The 20,141-nt window shown below is 40.1% G+C and overlaps 1 protein-coding gene across 4 annotated transcripts in view; it reads left to right on the top strand.

The window, feature by feature from the left end:
* LOC149249012 (protein serine/threonine kinase) overlaps positions 1-20,141 on the top strand; it is a 318,878-nt gene that overhangs the window by 64,810 nt on the left and 233,927 nt on the right. Inside the window, exons 2-5 of one of the 4 annotated variants that reach the window (XM_089458604.1) lie at positions 6,541-6,590; positions 6,723-6,794; positions 6,948-7,174; positions 7,689-9,237. In XM_089458604.1, the coding sequence (XP_089314730.1) occupies positions 6,541-6,590; positions 6,723-6,794; positions 6,948-7,174; positions 7,689-9,237 (1,898 nt within the window). Of the gene's footprint in view, positions 1-6,540; positions 6,591-6,722; positions 6,795-6,947; positions 9,238-20,141 lie in introns of those variants that run through there. The other 3 variants (XM_089458602.1, XM_089458603.1, XM_089458601.1) reach the window with 3 other exon arrangements.

Below are 20,141 nucleotides of genomic sequence, written 5' to 3' on the forward strand. Positions count from 1 at the left end.
TACACTCCCTTTAGGACAACTTGTCAAGGGCTACTTTGAGATGCCAACATGCTGCCCTCCACCAATCCAATGGCAACCAATACTTCACTGCAAAATTTGCACCTAGTTGGGGTATCTAACAGCCCAATTCCACCCCAACAAATGGCTCCCACAGGTTGCTCATCAAACTGATCCAAAACTGATCATTCACTGTAGAATCTGCCCACTGGTTAGGGCATCAAGTCTGTCCCCTCCTCTTTGGCTTCTACAGGCTACCATCCATCTAGCAAAGCAACAAACTAAGAAGGCTGAACATACCTTTCTGCACTTCTTGACATAGGCTTCCTGTGTTTACAATCTGAGATTTTCGGCCCTCCTAGGGCTGACTGTAACTATTGTTGTAGCCCCAAAAACATGACCAAACTACCTCCAAATACCAGACTGAGGTCCTCCCTTGACAGTCTTTTTGACTTGCTGCTACTCGACTTCCAATAGAGAGTTGTTCCAGCTCCTTCAAAGCCTTGACCTAGCCCATAATTACCATAGTTAAGGTCTGCAACAAATCCGCTGCCTGTGCAAGAGAGAACATACCCAGAAAACACAAGAAAACTGCCCAGAATTTCTCCTCTTCCACGCAACTGCCTCCTCCACAACTTCGGCCTGCTGTCACAAGAATCTAGGGCACAAAACAACCCTCTTTCTCTCCTACACTAGGGCTAGAAGTCTGCATCTGCCTCAGAGGTTAGTATTCCTTGTTGTTTGCACTTTGGATGTGTTCTATTGAACTCTCCTCACCTCCTATTTATACACTAAAGGAGGGCTTCATTGAACATCAATATGGGCTTTTACTGTGAGAATTTCTGAATCTACACATCAGAAATCCTACTGCAATCATTGGTTTATCATCTCCTACTTGTTCTTTACATTTAACAAGTTATTTAATTACTTAAACAACGATGAAAACACTATTGCAGCCTACACATACATACAGATCATGAACTGAAATAAACTGAGACAATCACACAAGGGACATTGTTATTTTTGGACAATCGTCCCCGAGAAAACCCAATTTGGGAAAACTGGTGCAGCGTATAGAGGGTTTGTATTATTAAGCAGATTTTTGAATACAACTAGGGTGCCAAATCTGGCTCACCCAATAGAGAATAAACCTGGCAGAAGTACCTCTATCCGGAGACAGATATTTTGGCAATCCAACAACTGGATGATCAAACCCCACAGATGACAACTAATGTTCTCAGTGCTGGGCAGCGAAGGCTTCTCCAAGCTCTACCCTGGAACTGCGACAGCTCCTCTAGGAGCTGCGTCACCCTCCCAGTGATCCTCCCTTGCTCAGAAGTCGATATGCTGAACTGCTGCTCTCTCTACCCCACAGAAAGCCCTAATGCTGCCTCTAAGGAACTACGTCAGCCCCTCTAGTTTCTGCGTCAGCCCCTCTAGCTTCTGAGTCACCCTCTCTGGAGATGTGTTGTCTCTCCTGCTGCTACTCTACATCTTTGCTATGTATCCTCGGCCTTGGACTGAAGTTCCTCTGCCGAATTGCCCCTCTCGCTGCAACTCAGATCACTTAGCTCGACTTTCTCAGCAATCCACGCCCCCAAAAAAATCGAACTCTTTGATCTCTTGGTGTATCTCTAATTGACCCTCAAGCCTCCTCTTATACTTTTCCTGTTGATGAATCAACGGCCGAGATTAAGTCCCTAATCAACGACTAAGATTAAAACAGGCTTGATCCTCGTCACTTAGAACCTTCTCACCCATATTCTTATTAATACACATTAATATTTTTATTTTCCTAAGTTTAGACTTAGGAACCCATTAAAAATATTAATTATTTTAATAACTCCTCATCCGGGTCTCCAAACGATTTCTGGGTTTTGGAGATCTCATGTGCTCTAGCCCCTCTACAAATTTCGGACCTAGAGCACATCCGATGCTACCCAATATCAACACTCCCTCTTAGCGAGGAATGTGCTCTAGCAATACTTCCCCATAGAAGCATTACATTGATCCACTGCATCGGTCCTTTGTGCTACTGATGCTTGGCCTGCTGCCCTTCATCCACTGCACTGCTGCTTCCTGTACTGCTGCCCATGACTCTGCCACTGTCACTGTTACATCTGTACTGCAGCTCCCTCTCAAAATGTTGCATCATGCTGCCCATAGCACTACCACTACTAACTACTGCACTGCAACTCAGTTACTAAGAAGTAAGCAACTAAAAACTCACCCAAACACTGACATGTTGGTCGGTTTGGATGCCTCGTGATGCTGAAGCTACCTCTGCTGCTAATTTGTGCTGACCCTCTGCTGCCACTACGCTGCTGCAAACTGCTCTGTGCCTCTCGCACTGCTACAACATCCACTGCGCTGCCTCAGACTTTGGCACTCTAGCAATGCCACTGTCGCTCCATCACACTTTGCTCCAACCGACACCCGTCATTTTGCCACTGTCGTTAACGGCTTCTGTAGCTGTATGTGATCCAAGAGTTTGGGCACCTCAAGAATCCTGCCCTTGTGTAGTCCTCTCGACTACAACTCAATATCGCCCCACCTCTTCTCTAGAGGTGCATGAGCACTCATGGTGCAATTGTCATCCTTGCCTTCCTTGTTTGCTTTCGCTGGAGCAACCTTCGATTCAGAAGCTTCCCCCTTGCCCTTCTTCTGGGGGCACTGAGTGGCATAATGTCCCAGTTCCCCACAGTTGAAGCATCTGACCTTGGTGATGTCCTTCTTCTTTCTCTTCTGCTGCGCTTGCTGTCTCGATGATGCTAGAATTGCATCCTCCTCCTTCTTGACCCGAGATCCCTTGCCACTACCTCCTATATTGGTCATCCTCCTGAGCTCTTCTTGTCGAAGAGTTGCCCACATCTCCTCCCAACTGGGGAGAGTCGCTTTACCGAAGATACTTTGGACAAAAGTCTCCCAGTCCCCGGTGACTGCATTTAGGGCAGTCTTGACCATGAACTCAGGATTTGGTGTAGACCCCACAAATGAAAATTGGTTGCGAATCCCTTGCAACCTGAGAAGGAAGGGATCAATCTCCTCTCCTTTCTGCATTTGGTATTGTCTCAGCTGATTTTCTAATAGCATCTTTTGTTGGACGGAAGATCCCTAATACAAGGTGGTCAGCGCCTCCCACATCTCCCTTGCTGTGTTCCTCTCAACAATGTGTGGTACTACATGATCTTTGACCTCGTCTAGGATCATGCACTTGGCCTTGGCCTGGGTCTCCTCATACTTCTTCAATGGATCAACGTCGATCGGCTCAACAACTACCTTCAAGGCATAGTCCTTCATGCGATGTTTGTCTAGGATTGCTAGGATCTTGACCTTCCAGATGACAAAATTAGATGCTCCATCCAATTTGTCCTGATCCCTCAATGCATTCATGGCCATCTCCGCTTGAAAAATAGGACCGGTTCTCTTCTCCCTCTCTTGCTGTCAATCTAGCAAGACTTGAATCTGGATTTCTTTGGCGCTAGAAATCCTCTAAGGAACAAGCTCCTCTAGACTCCCTCTGAGTCATGATTTCCTTCACGGAAATCCTCCTACCAATTGTCAAATCACTTCCTCTCCAATCCTCCTTTTCTGCTGCAACTCGGATCTAGATTTCTTTGGCTAGAAATCTGTCAAGGCAATGACTCCCTCTACCTCACCTTTGTCTCCACAAACATTGTTCTGCACCAACAGAAACAACGTCCCACCAGCTCCTCTGATCGAATCTTCACTGCTTCTCTAGCCCCGACAACTGACAAAATTGAGCCTCTCAGGCTCTGCATTGGCCTAGAGAGCTGACGCAGTCATTGCGTGGGCTCCTCTCTGGCTCTGCATCACCTTCTGCAAGCTCGAAATGCTGATGTAGCCACTCCTCTGGCTCTGCGTCACTCTTGCAGCTGCTCCTCTGCCTCTGAAACAACGCTGTCACTCGGGACAACTGCTTCTCTTGTAGCAAATTCTTTGGATCTTCTCGGTTGGTGTCTTCAGTCTCCTATGATCTGCAATGCTCTGATACCATGTGAGAATTTCTGAATCTACACATCAGAAATCCTACTGCAATCACTGGTTTATCATCTCCTACTTGTTCTTTACATTTAACAAGTTATTTAATTACTTAAACAACGATGAAAGCACTATTGTAGCCGACACATACATACAGATTATGAACTGAAATAAATTGAGACAATCACACAAGGGACACCATTAGTTTTGGACAATCGTCCCCGGAAAAACCCAATTCGGGAAAACTAGTGTAGCATATAGAGGGTTTGTATTATCAAGCAAATTTTTGGATACAACTAGGGTGCCAAATCCGGCTCACCCAACAGAGAATAAACTTGGCAAAAGTACCTCTATTTGGAGACAGATATTTTGGTAATCCAACAACTAGATGATCAAACCCCACAAATGACAACTGTTGTTCCCAGTGCTGGGCAGCGAAGGCTGCTCCAAGCTCTGCATTGGAACTGCGTCACCCTCCAGTGAGCCTCCCTTGCTCAGAAGTCGATATGCTGAACTGCTGCTCTCTCTGCCCCACAAAAAACCCCAACACTGCCTCTAAGGAACTGCGTCAGCCCCTCTAGCTTCTGCGTCACCCTCTCTGGAGCTACGCTGTCTCTCCTGCTGCTGCTTTGCCTCTCTGCTATGTATCCTCGGCCTTGGACTGAAGTCCCTCTGCCGAACTGCCCCTCTCACTGCAACTCAAATCACTTAGCTCGACTTTCTCAGCAAACCACGCCCCAGAAAAATCGAACTCTTTGATCTCTTGGTGTATCTCCAACTGACCCTCAAGCCTCCTCTTATACTTTTCCTATTGATGAATCAACGACCGAGATTAAGTCCCTAATCAACGACTAATATTAAAATGGGCTTGATCCTTGTCACTTAGAACCTTCTCACCCATATTCTTATTAATACACATTAATATTTTTATTTTCCTAAGTTTAGACTTAGGAACTCATTAAAAATATTAATTATTTTAATAACTCCTCATCCGGTTGGAATTTCTCCAAATGATTTATGGGTTTTGGAGATCTCATGTGCTCTAGCCCCTCCACAAAATTTTGGAGCTAGAGCACATCCGATGCTACCCAAAATCAACATGTACAACTGTCATTAGCCTTCTAATCAATGTTGAAAATATCGGTATCGACAAAATATCGACGAGGGTCCAAAAAACATCTTATCGACAATATCGGCAAATATCAGCAAGCATAAAAAATAATTTTTTCAAATTTTTAAACATAGCCGATATTTTCCGATATTTTGAAAATATCGCGATATTTTCAAAACAGAAAATATCGCAATATTTTCTTGGCGTTATATCATTTTGCCGAAAATATCGCGATATTTTTGAATATCACCGATATATTGCTGATATTATCAATAGTGCTTCTAATCATTAGGTCGACTTGACCAAAACCCAACAGTGACATTCAAAAATTCATAACTCAAGTTCTAGAGCTCCAATTTGAGTGATTTTCGAAGCGTTGGATTCTCCATGCCATCCTTTATCACCTCAAATTTTCTCATGCTCAAATACTTCATGGTTTTGGCCCAACTCCTTTGGTACAAAACCCCAACCTTGGGTTCCAAGCCCACAAATGACTTTTGTGGTGTTTCATGCAACAAACCCTGAACCCTAGGGCTTGGAGTACCTCCCAATCTACTCAAAAATCAACAGCAGAACCCTAGTTTCTGCCACACGTATGAGGAGATTAACCCAAAAAACAGTGCCAAAGATCTTCACTCTTCTTCTCCTCCTTCTCGCTGGTTATGAGGCTGTTCTTGTGATTTCGTGCTCCTTTTCTTGTCTTGGATTCTTGACTGATTGAGTCTTCAAATGGAGGCCGAGTTCTCTTTATATATAGTGTACTGTCACTCAAAATAAGCCTACTTTTCCTTGCACATAGGCCGACATGCTTGTCTAGAAACATCTTCATCCTTTTAGAAGGCCGACATGAGTAATAGCTTGTGACAAGGTCTTGGAGGGTTATTGACACAATCAAAATTACTTTTTACAATATGTAACATGTCTTCAATACATGACATTGACTTCCTAGACTTTATGACTTGACCAACCCTAAAGGCTCACAATGGGAGCCTTAACTATAAAATAAAATTCCTTGAGCATGAAACCAATGACTCAAGCATTACAAAATGATTTTATTTTTCTTCTTTTCATCAATTACATGAAATCATGATTACACATGTCATTATGAAGACTGAATCTAGTTACATTTTTCAACACTTGTGAGGAAGGTAAGCATTATTATTTTCACTAGAAGTACTGATTGTAGTTTCAGCCACAAGGATCCCTTCAATTCTGTTATGCTGTCTAATATTTAATGAGTACTAAAGGTGACACTTATTATGAGTATGTTTATTCCTTGATTCTTTGTTTGTTGTTTATGATATGTCGCCTCTAATATTGCTTGAATGTTTTGGTTGTTTTCATGTAATTTTATGTTTATGCTTGAACTGCATCTGGAATCATGTTCATGGTTCTCTACCAGTTTGGTGCTTTGTTGCTTTTGACATCAGGGATTCCATATGCAGGTTGACCTCTGCAGAAGGGAAGATGAGTTGGCATGGTAATTTGCAGTCATTTTTCTACAGTACATGGGATTTACTACATTGTTCAGTTTTTTCTTTATAACTTTTTCATCGTTATTATGCCTCTGGTAAACAAATTAACATCGGATTACATATTGTAATTGTTATAGCAGCGATAATACTGTCGAATTTGCAGTACAGATTGTAGCAGAGCATGACAGCAAATGCTTTATAAAATGCAGGTATGGCATGTAACTTGCTTTTCTGCTTCTGTTTTGGTCATAATTGAAGTTATTCTTAGTTTTTTTTTTTTTTTAATTTGTTAAATATGAGAATTTATTGGCATATTTAGTAAGCTCATATCCTTGTAACTATGACTGATCATTTTTGTATAGGGATGAAAAAACAGTTGACACTATTGTGGTAAAAGCAGAGGATAGAAAATACATCACGGATTTGTCAGATTCTAGTCAGCAGCAGGTGCCAGATACAGGGGGGGAATCTGAATCAGATAAGCAAGCATATGATTCGTTAAAAGCAAATTTGAGCTGCCACTTGAGGAATAGTAATGGAACATTAGAAATTTCTACCATAGATAACAAGTCCCTGAAAGAATCAGTATGTAACTTTTTTAGAGTATTCAGAAGATGGTAAAAGTTTCCAATTTTTCTTCTTAGAAGACATGATTACATTGACACCAAGTGTGAATGTTGGAACTGCATCTTATGCATCGTTAGAATGTATTTTATTGAACCTGAATTCTGATTCTGTGGAGGAAAAAATATTGAAATCAGTTAACCTATTTCTTGAAGATAAAAACCAGGATCCATATGCATTGGAATTTATGAATGCAGTTGGTATGCCTTTAAGTTGTCAAGAAACTGGTTCCTCTCTACCTATCAGGCATCCCAATGTAGTTCCCATGATAGGCATGCTTAGAAATTCTGAATATATGTTCCTTGCATTTCCGAAAGCTCCTTATACACTAGAAGATATTTTACATTTTAGCCCTGGGGCATTAAAGAATGATTGCCTTGTCCGATTTGTTGCATATCAAATACTCTCAGCGTTGACACATATTCATAATAAAGGAATTGCTCATGGCAATTTAAACTTTTCAAATGTGCTACTGACAGATACATATTGGTGCCGTCTTGGTGGCTGCGGGGAACACTTTATACAGAATGCAGGAGATAACTTGGAAAAATCAAATTCATCCAGTGCTTTTCCATACAAGAGGAACATTTGCACAGAGACTTGTCCTTGTCAGACACTTTTCGCAGAACTGAAGCTGTCATCATCCATCAATTGGGAATCTGATTTTAAGCGATGGTGGGAAGGAAAGCTAAGTAATTTTGAGTATCTCCTTACTTTGAATAGATTAGCTGGGAGGAGATGGGGTGACAGAACCTTTTACACTGTAATGCCTTGGGTTATAGATTTCACAGTAAAGCCTGATGTGATGTCAGAAGTTGGGTGGCGTGACCTTAAGAAGAGTAAATGGCATTTAGCAAAAGGGGATGAACAACTGGATTTTACCTACTCAAGTTCTGAAATACCACACCATGTTTCAGATGAGTGCCTTTCTGAACTGGCTGTTTGTAGCTATAAAGCAAGAAGGTTACCTTTGAGTGTGTTACGACGTACTGTACGGTCGGTTTATGAACCAAATGAGTATCCTGCTAATATGCAACGTTTGTACCAATGGACTCCTGATGAATGCATTCCTGAGTTTTATAATGATCCTCGGGTTTTCTATTCCATTCATGCAGGAATGAGTGACCTTGCAGTACCATCATGGGCAGCCAACCCAGAAGAGTTTATCTCATTACACCGTGAGGCTTTAGAAAGTGATAGAGTATCTTTGAATCTGCATCATTGGATTGATTTGACATTTGGTTATAAGCTATCTGGTGAGGCTGCTATTGCAGCAAAGAATGTAACTTTGTCAACTTCTGCACCTACACTACCCAGGTCAATGGGGCGCCGTCAACTTTTTACCAGGCCTCACCCAATGCGCAAATGTGTTTCAAAAAGAGTGCAAGATTCATGGAAAAGTTCAACAGATTTTGAATGTCAAATACTGGAATATACAAATGAAAGCATGTCCAGAACAATTTTCCATAGTGTTCTAGATCCTGAAAATGTATCCTGTGACAGAAATCTTCATTCTAAACGTGACATTCTTTCAATGTCACCATCTTTGGAAGAAATGGAAAAATTATCATTGTTTACTGAATCATCAAGGCATTTGTCTCCATGCTATAGACCTGTCTTAGCAACTTCTCTTAATAACATTGCCAATCTGCAGAATTTGCTAGAATTAAAATCCCAGAAAAGAGTTGCAAAAGTTAAAGCTAGTACCTTTTCAGAATCTTCTTGTGGAGGATTAAACAAGTTTCTTGATTGTATAGAAACTTTTGAAGATGGAAGAGACAGGAACTTTCAAGATTTTCTACTTTGGGAAAACAAATTTTCTGGCCTCAATTCACCTTCAGAAACTTTGGCTGCTGACATCTTTGCAGTGGGATGCATCATTGCTGAATTACATTTGCACAGGCCTCTATTTGATCCAGTCTCGTTGGCAGCATATATCAAGGATGGTATATTGCCAGAGTTGATTAAAAGACTTCCACCATTTTTGTGTCGCCTTGTTGAACTAACACTACACCGAGATTGGAGAAGGTGTGCTCCTGCAGATCTTTTTCTATATCTGTGTTTGCATTCTGAAGATTAATTTGTTACTGTGCCATTTTTTCCCTTTTAGGAGAAAGCCTTGGCACTCTTTAGTTTGCTATTATTACTTGTGTACCGTTGAACTTTTCTGGTCATGAGTGAACATTAATATAATTTCATTTCATTTCATTTTTGACATTGCTAAAAATAATGCAGACATATATATTTAACCTGCTGACCCTAAAGGAAAAAAGGTTGGTTTCTGTAGTTTAAGGCTGATTTCCAGGTTTTAAACACGAAAATAAAGCAAAAAGGATCTCATGTTCTGAAATAATACTTGTTAAATTTACTAAGTATGGAATCTTTTATTTTGGCGACTCGTGTGGCTTAGAAGTTGTATCGAGGAATCTCTGTTTCAAGTCACTCTTACGCAAAAGTTGGTAGATGCACCTGGAACTTGACACCCACAATTATTCTGATTTCTATACTATTCTATATATTGTTGGTCGGCATCTGTGTTGGTTAGCTGCCAAAGATACCATCTTGGGATTATGCCACTCATTTGGAGGTGTTTTTAGCTTAAGAAAGAGAGATGGTTGATATTCTTCCACTTTAAGAGCAGAGGCCTTCCTCATTTACAAGAAACAAAATGCTAGTTTTTTCGTTGAAATGCTTATACTTAAAAATGTAAATTATATACTTGTTTGCAGGGCCATAGTTTGTGTAATTTTTTAAATAGTGAATATGATTTCGTTATTGCAAAATCTATCACCTTAGTGCAAAGCCTCACTAAACAATCTAGATTGAGGGCAACTATGGGATGTCACCACTGTCACCTTAACAACTACTCCCATGCTAATTTGTGGTTGGATAAAATCCCCACAAAGTAGGCTTCCCTAGTATATCTTGGGGATTAAGTTGTTAGAATTCCCACGTACCTTAGGTCTGGTCTCTGTCTTAACTAGAAGCATAAACACACTAGCAGCGACTAACTTCAAATGACTTGCACAGCGGAAATATAACAGCAACCAGATCAATGATAGTGCACAAGATTTTATGGCCCAAACATGTTTGTTACAAGTTCTTTGATAGAAAAACTTTAGGGCTCCTGTACCAGGGATCATGACCCTTTAGAATCCCAATACAATGCCAATAAATCAGGGTTTTCCTTTGACCAATAAATCCTAGGGCTGAGGCCTAGTCCATTAGGCTCTCATCTGCCCAAAAACAAAACTTACAACAATCAATTTATAAGCTGTATATACCTGGGCAAATCTCTCTAGGCCACTGTCCTCCTTGGCTGCTGCTGTCCTTTGCTACTAAGCCCTCTGTCCTCCTTGGCTATTGCTGTCCTTTGCAACCAGCTCACTGTCCACCTTGACTGAAGACTTCTGTCCACTTTGGCAGCCCTAAACAGGTCTCAATCCTGGTTATCTTGCTGCCCACACTGCTGGACCTGCTGGTGAAAACTCAGCCTTCTTCAGCCAGCCTATTACAGCCTTTTACCACCTCGGTCTGTTCTCTTGTGTGTAGCCTAGTCTCTTTAACAGTGCTGCTATGATCAGCCCTTAAACTCAGCCTTTCGGACCTTCTCTGTTCGACTTATGACCCTCCTGTTCGGCTGCAACAAGGGCACAAATTAACCCTACAGGGCTGCGGCATTTCTTGGCTTCCTGCGGCTAGTCTTCCACAGATTAGACCTCAGCTACCTCAGATGCTTTGGCTCCTTGCTAGCTGACAGACTGCGGTTCCTCCTTGAGCTCTCCACACAAGTGATGCCCTTCACACTTGATATCTCTAGCCTTTCGTTTCGCTAGTATATATACTTGTCCAAGGGGTGTGAAACCCCGAGTGGTGTGTCCCTTGGCCTTGCTGGCTGACCTGAGCCTAATTGACTCATAATTAAATTAAATTAAATTTTTTAAATTATTTTCATGGGTTTCAGGCTTGCTTCTTGGGGTCCAAAACTCCAAACTCAAAACCACAAAGCCCCCAAGGCTTTTCCGGTTGGAAATACCTTATGAACTACCAAATTCAACACTCCCTTTTAGTGAGGAAGGTATTTCCACTTGCCGCCGAATTTGATCCGCAACCACATCCTTTTGGAAGACCCGGATCTTCAAAGACATCATTTTCCTAGAAGCCTCCAACTTTAGAGCATCCTGCACGGCCATCCAAACCATGACTTCCGTTTTCCTAGAAATCTCCAGCTCCATGACTTTTCCTTGCACAGCCATGAATTCCTTGCATGTGCCATGACTTTTCCTACATGATCATGACATTCCTTACATGATACCATGACTTTTCCTTGTGTATGCCGTGCACCATGACTTCCTTGCATGGTCTACGACTTTCCTTGCACGCGCCATGACATTCCTTGCATGATTTGTGAATTTCCTTGCATGATCTGGAAGACTCCACTCTCTTGCTTGAACCTGAAGGTTAGACTTCCACTAGGCTGTTGACTCTCCCTCTGACCCTGCAATATCCCTCCGAAGCCAGACTCCCTTTGAGCCTACACAACCTTCCCTTGGCTCACTTTGCTTTTGATCCGGAAAAGTGTTGTAGCTGAACTTGTGTCCTTCCAAGCTCAGTCCCGAGCTGCAGTTGAACACTTGTCTCAGTTCTTTCTAGAACACCGCAACTCAACTTTGCAAGTTTCCTGATCCTCTTGGGTCAAACACCTCATATGCACATGGCTCCATTGCTCGATGTGAAACTTTGCAACCCAATGAAGATACTATCTCATGAACAACCTGCCATCTACATGAAGCTATCTCATCTAAGCCAAAGCCCTCCCCACCAAGGCACACGAGCTGTTGCAACTTACTTTGACAAGTCAATTGAAGTCCATCAACAGTGTCGACAACCTGCCACACAATGTACTACTGTGCACTGAGTTCTCCACCAATCCACTAGAACTCCCACCCTATCTTGTCACCAAACCAGTCAAGACCGCATCTCCAACCTGGGCTCTGTTGGACCTCAAGCTGTCCTCCATAGCTCCTTATTTGAACCTCTTGCTCCATGTCTAGCCAACTCACTTGGCAACATTGTTGTTTCCTGCAATAGTCCCACAACTCTCTCTCAAAGCTGCCACCCAGTGTTGATAATATCGGTATCGGGAAAATATCGGCGAGGGTCCAAAAAATATCTTATCGGCAATATCGGCGAAAATATTGGCAAATATCGGCAAGCATAAAAAATGCATAATATATTCATTTTTTTTAAATTAATTAATTAATTAATTTAATTTAATTTAATTTTATATATATATATATATATTTTGTCAGATTTTTAAACATATAAAGCAATAACAACATGAAATAAACACATTGGCACATAAATATGAAGAAAGCACTGATATATATGATGTCAAATAGAAATGATACATCAAAGGCGATACCAAATCCTACTGATCCCTGATAATTGTCCATTCAAGGACTCAAATGTGGAGAACCAATACCAAATAACATCACATATATAAAAGTATCTCATCATCATGAGTTATATGTAGCATAACAAATAAAACTAGCAGCGATCTATCTAAAATCACTGCCCTCTCCCCCTTTTACGGGAAAACATGATGGGTTGTTTGCCAGGCCTGCCCCTAGTAGTAGAAGGCCCTGACCCTGCCTCTGCACCTAATGTCAAATAATGAGTGCTAGGTATGGGGCTATGCTCTCCTATATCTATAGCAGATGGTGTTGATGCTGATGCTCTCGCAGTGTCCTCCTCCTCCTCCTCCTCTGAGTGCTGCTGCTCCTCCGACTCCGAGTCCTCCTCTTGCTGCCCCTGTTCCAATGGATCATCTGCCACTGGCTCTAACCATGAAGGTGACTCCTCCAAGATGGGCTCCTCAGACTCCACCCTCCACAGAGACAATACATCAATATTGTCTAAGGAAATGGCATCTGGATCCATTGGTGATTCTATTTGCCTCACTCGAAGTCAGATGTTGTAATGCACATACACCAAATCGTTGAGGCGTGTGAACTCCAACCTGTAAGAGTGTCAAAAAAAGTAACGAGTCTTGACTCTTGACTCTTGACACTTGAAGGTCATAAATTAAAAATTAAAAATTACAATAAGTGTAATTGCTCGACTAAAGGCTTGAGCTCAAAGTTATACCTGTTGCACTTTTTGGCGTGTATTTTCTCAAATACACTCCAATTGCGCTCACACTCTGAAGAGCTACATGTTTGACTCAAGATTCATATGGCCAATTCCTGCAAATTTGGTGCCCTTGGACCATAGCTTCGCCACCAAATATCTACAACAAAATAATGAAATAAATAATTCAAAAACTTAAAACATAATTAAACTTTCAAATAAAAGTTACATAATTGAATTTAAAAAAAATAGAATTATAAGTAAGGAAATTCTAAATTGAAAATTCTAATTTCTAATGAGTGATGAGTTGTCACTTACGTGGCATTAAGAGGGTCCTTTCCCTAATAGCATCATCAAAGCCAAATAGGCCAACACAATCCTGATAAGACTGTATCTCACGATTGATTTTGCTATGAAGCTCAGGATCAGGTACCATCCTTTGAATATAGGAATGGAGCCCTTCCATCACCTCGCCATCAAAATCAAAGTTGCATTTGTATAAAAATGCGGGGTTGAGGAAGAGTGCTGCTGCATGAATGGGTCGATGAAGCATCCTTGTCTACCGACTACCAATCACATCCCATAACATCATCTGCCTATCAAGGCCAATAGAACCCTTGTCTGCATAATAGGAATGAATGGCCTCCTTGGCCCTATCCATGCCCTCATACAAATAAGCCATTGCAGGCTTCTCCCCATCCACCAATCTAAGAAGCTTTACTATAGGTTCACTAACTGCACATGCTTCTTCTACTCCATGCCAAAATGTCTCAGAGTACACCATTTTTGCAATGGCTTTCCTGTCATGTCTCCTGTTGTATCTACAATTACGCCAATCATCAGACAAAAACATTTGCTTCAACTTGAACTGACATCGAAGCAAAGACTGAAGAGTAATAAAGGTTGTGGCAAAACGTGTGATGGCAGGACGCCGCAACTCCTTGTTTCTAGTGAACCTCCTCATGAGGCTAAGAACAAAAGCATGACTATAAATAAACTTGGGGATGCTCCTAGCCATATCAACCGCCTCCTTGATGAAGGAGAGTTTCCCCATATCCTCAAGCAACAAATCGAGACAATGTGCTACACACGGAGTCCAGAACAATGTGGGATGCCTCTCCATAAGCATTTTGCTGGCAGACACATAATTAGCTGCATTGTCTGTTATGACTTGCACCACATTTTGCACACCAATCTCCCGAATGAACCCATCTAACAACTGACATATCGTTGCTGCATATTTGATATGTTTTGATGCATCCAACGATTTAATAAACATGGTACCTTTAGGACAATGTACCAAGAAATTTATAAGGGTCCTACCCTTCCTATCTGTCCAACCATCAGACATCACTGTGCATCCAGTAACTTCCCATGTCTTTTTCAACTCCGCCAATCTAGAGTTGATGTCCTGCTTTTCTGCTTGAAGAATTGGCCCACACAACTCCTCATATGTGGCACTTTTGTACCCTGGGCCCACAACAACAATAGCATCACACATTGGCTGCCAAAATGGATTGGTTTTGGTGACGCTGAGAGGTAAGTCGCTCCAAAAAATGCACCTCCCCATGACTCTATCTGCTTGTTGCTTCTCCTTCTTTTTAACAAGCGATTTTATGCCAGGTTGTGCTCTAGGTCCTGTTCGTGGAACAAAAAATGATGACCTCGCAGTCGCACTAGCAGTAGCATGTGATGGTGTGCCAGCTGTGGAGCCCCTCCCACTAGGGCCACTACCCTCAACATCAAAATCAGGAGAAGATAACCCGAAAGATCTACCTGCACGTTCAACTTTGTTTCTTTCTGCCTCTTCCTTCTTTTTGTCCTTTTCATCAATTGCCTCAAGAGCTTTTTGTATAAGCTCCGGACTAGAAACTGTACAAACCCCAACATCATGTCCACTGAGTCTAGCAAGATGGTATTTCAGTCGTGTAACCCCACCTGTCATCCTGGTCCCACACAATTTGCATGTAAGATATGCACGATTTGTCCCACCATCAGGGTTCCCATACTCCCAAAATGGGTCCAAGGCTTTTGGCATATTTATATTTTGTAGTGGGCTAACTCAAACCTAGGGCAGCAAAAAAAATTGGAATTAGTAACTTAATAAGTAATACTAATCACCACATCAATTTACAAAACAATTTTTTTGCTACATTATTTGCAAATTTTCAATTTTGCAATGTGAATTGAAAATTGAAAATTCATAAATTCATTTGAAATTTCATAAATTCATACATAGAATTTACTTTTAGAAATAGGCAAATGGTCAACCTACCTCACTGTTCACAACTTCACATTGCACAATAAGAAACTAATTTCTAAGGTGAATAATTTTTATAGAGATGAACCCCTAATATATAATAAAATTAATAAATAGCCTCTGCAGCTATGAACTCAAAAAAATGGAGTTTGCTCTCCAAATATGGAGAAAACTTGAAAACTTAAAAACTTAAAACCCTTGCATTTGCTCATGGGCATGAAAATATTTTCAAATGGAAAAAAAAATCAAGCAAAATGATTGTAGGCAAATAGGCAAGCAAGAACAATCCTAAAACTAACAAAAAATCATTAAAATAGGGGTTTATTTGAACATACCTGTTAATGGAAGAAATGAAATTGTCTCACTGTTCTTGAAGCTTAGACAATGAAATCTTCGTTGTTGGTGGTGATAATAGCTATGGAACGCTCAAACCCTCCTTGGCGGCAAGCACATAACTCTCCCCTTCCTTCCCCAGCAGTCAGAAATGAAAATGATTGAAAAAAACCAAAATCGGACTTTTATAACCCGCACGGACGGAAATTTTTGACTGTCGTTGGGCGATATTTTGGATCGTCGCGCGATATTTTCCGAAATATCGGCGATATTTTGGAAATATCGCAGTATTTTCTCGGCGATATTTTGGCTCGTTGAAAATATCGCGATATTTACGAATATCGCCGATATTTCGGCGATATTATCAACACTGCTGCCACCTGTGCAAAAACTTGACCCAACTACTCTTCAAAGTAGCTCTGATACCATGTTAGAATTCCCCCGCACCTTAGGTCTGGTCTTTGTCTTAACTAGAAGTATAAAGTGTTGAAAAATGTAACTAGTGTTGGTCTTCATAATTGTACTTGAGTCATGATGTAATGTAATTGTCAAAAGAAAGAAAAAGGATTTTTTTTTATAAAAGAAAATGACTTATTAAAGCATGGGTTTCATGCTTGGGTCATCAATTTCTAGGTCAAAGCCTCCATTGAAGGCTTCTAGATTTTATATTGAGTTAATAGAATCATTGTCATTTTTATTAGACCCTTCTTGGGCTTTTGTATCATGTAAAAAGAATTATTTTTGAGTCAGTGGGATCATTTGTCATGTCCACACCAAGTCGGCCCTATCCTCAACAAGTTGCCCTGGATTAGGGCTATTCAACCCAACTGGAAGGCTGTAAATAAGAAGCAATTTGACCTATTTGATACACACACTCAAGAAGTTCTATCTACAAGAAAGAAGAGCAAAAAAAGAGAGCGAAATTGCTAGAGAAGAAGAAGATTAGTTGGGAAGACCTAAATCGAGTTTTTAGGCATTCTATCTCTCACACATGCGAAGTTATTGGGCTGTCATTGGGGCCAAAATTCTGAATCTACTGCAGGTCTGATGTTCTGAAGTTGGGGGTCGAAAATTTGTAGCTAGGGGCCGAAATTCAGGATTGAAGCTGTAACTGTGAAGTTGGTACTTGGAGACTTTGGCAAGGATCATCTACAAGAAAGAAGAGTTGACTTGGTGGTTGGAGGAGGTCTTTGTTTAGGTCTGAGAGGTTTTGGATTGTCTCATCTTGATTTGAATCTACCAGTGGAGTACTTGACTGGGTTTCCCCCTATAGAGGGGTTGTAGCCTTGCCTGAGCGCCTATATGTGGTGTCCCTGATCTTCATGTTTTGTTTTGATGATTGCTTGATGAAAAGAAGATAAAAGAACATATACAAAGTTAATAAGAACACAAGAATACCACAAGTAATAATCGATATAAGAAAATCTTTCTACCTTTTTGATTTTCTAACATGGTATCAGAACTAAGGTGAAGGAATAAAAAGGCAGCTTGAAGATCTATTAAAGAAAGGGGGATCAAATGAAGGTCATTAAGGAAAAGGATTGTATAAGAAGAGAAGCCTACTATCTATAGGAACTATGTCAACTACAATGAAGGGAGGAAACAAGCTAGATAGAGCCTCCAACAATAGGGCATGGAAAAAGAGGAACATAGACTTTGCTCAAGAAATGTATGAAGTTCTTTCCAAGTTATTCACCATCAAGAACATTGGTCAGATAACTAGCTTCAAGAATGAAATAAGGACAATAAGGATGATAAAAGACGATATTGTGTCATCATATTTTGTAAGGATATCTAGAATAAGAGATGAACTCCAAGCAATAGATGAAGTTCTACCAGAAAAAGAGCTTGTAATTGCTGCCTTCTAGGTCTACCAAAATATCAGGAATTAGCAGTTGGAAGGATACTTCAACCTTCAAACAAATGTGGAATGCATGCAATCAAGAAGAAGCCCGAATATCATTAGTAAACAACAAGGAGGATGAAGAAAACAACACCTCTAATGCCTATTCTGCTCATCCAAGAATAAGGCAACATTCAAGAAGTTCAAAGGACCAAAGGAGAAAGTTGACCTATCCAAGATTGATTGCGATAACTGTCATAAGACGGGTCATTACAAAAATCAATGTCTTGAGAACCTAAGGAATAAGAAGAGAGATAGGGAACAAGCAAATATTACCAATGAATCTCCACTTAAGAAGAACAAGGTTGAAGAATTGAAAGTCAAAGACTTATACTATTAACTCCTCTCTTACATATCCTTCTTAGTCTTCTATTCTAAGTTTTGTATTGTTTTCCTTTATGTTTTGATTTCTAGAGTTTGTAGGTCTAATATGTCTTGTTAGAACATTTTTGAATTATTTTGATAAGTTATAGGTATCCCTCAAAAAGATTGAATTAAGAGGGAGCCTTCCCCACTTTACCAAAAGATAAGTATCTTGTTCCTTGTTTCCTCTAATGTTTGATTTCCTCCTCACATTGAGATTTGTTTGTATTGTATACTAATAACCTTTTCTTTGTATTTTCCTTGGTAGGAAAGATTGCAGAATACATAAAGGCTGTGGAGGAGACTTCAAAGGAAAGACTTGAATCAAGAAGGAAATTTTGTTGCAAAGGAAGCCCATCAAGAACTAAAGTCCTACAAGGTTTGTTAAAGAACAACTCAAGGTATGTCTTAGATCACAAGTTTTGTTACAAGGTTCTCTTCATAAAAAAGGGCATGATCATTATTCTTTTGAAATTTGCTTTGTATTAAAGACATCTTTATGTGTAGGGTTTTGAATCATAGAGATTCTTGTTAGGGTAATTAATCATTAGATAGAATCTACCCTTGTTACACTATCTCTTTTCATTTGATCATTCTTGTGAAACCCTGACCCTTAGGGTTCACTGTAAAACCCTGACCGTTAGGGTTCACTGTAAAACCCTAACCTCTTGTTGCTAAGGGTATGTCATTGTTAATTAATGAAAAACCTAATCTACTTAGGGGTTGTTGATAAAGTCTAGAACATTGATGAAATCCTATTCTTTTGAAGTTTAGGTTTTTTTGGTAATGTCATAGTAAAAACCCTAGCCCTTTAGGGTTTGCTGTTAATGTCTAGGTTATATAATGAAACCCTAGATTTTTAGGGTTTGGTGATTTAGGGTTTATGAACAAAACCCTTGTAATAGTTATAGTAATATCCTAGGAATGAAGCCCTAGGTGTATGTTCGTCTGTTTGATCGAAACCCTAGCTTGGTCAAAATCGTTGTATATCTAACTTTGATGTATTGATATTTGTGTCTTGGGTTTACCTAGTAGGTATGAATATTGATATAAAATGCTAGTGCATCCTAGATATGCTAACTTAATTGTTGATACTCATGTTTTAATTTGTGAAATCTAGGGTTTGTAACAAAACCCTAGTAGAGATTGATATTCTAGGATATGATGATATTGTTTTCGATGTGATTTAGTTTTGATGATAAAATCTAGGGTTTGCAACAAACCCTAGTAGAGTCTAACATGTAATTCTAAAAGCATATTGTTAAAACCTTAGATGTAGAGTACTATGATTGGATTTTCATTTGATTGAATCGCTGATATTTAAGGCTTTGTGTGTCGAAGATGGAGTCTAGGGTTTATGACAAAACCCTAGCAAGAAGTTGAAGTCTTGTATGTGACCCTTGCTGATTATGAACCTAACTAGGTTTAGATATTTGATGTCTAAAATGTTTTGGTGCTTCCATAGTAATAACTTGATTTTGATATAGTTAACTTAATGCTTTTGTAAGTTTGTATTTGGTTGTACTTGCTATTGAAGTTTTGTAGGTACATAATCTTCAAGATGATGGAGATGTTCGTAATTGAAGATGATGATGAACATGATGTAGGAAGCTATAAGAATGATGATAATCAAGATAACCTTGATGCCATGAGAAATAATGAAACATATCTGATGCTATTGTTCTCCCTAAGTTGAGAGGGAGCATGGGTACATCTCCCCATTTGAGAGGAAGGGCATATTATAACAGCCATAATGAATAACTTGAAGAAAGAAGGAAACCAAAGAATAAATGAAAGTATTATGAATGAATTTGCAAACAAAATATTTGAGAAATACTAAGGCTGTATTTGGTGCTATTGAAGAAGTGAGAGAAGAAAGCTTTTGACAAAGTTGTATCTAGATGAATCAAAATGAGTGAGGACCCCGAAGGTTTGTGTTCA

The sequence above is a fragment of the Pinus tabuliformis genome, chromosome 7, assembly GCF_031772625.1.
Source record: "Pinus tabuliformis cultivar Carrire ecotype Pingquan chromosome 7, CPIR1, whole genome shotgun sequence".
NCBI lineage: Eukaryota > Viridiplantae > Streptophyta > Pinopsida > Pinales > Pinaceae > Pinus > Pinus tabuliformis.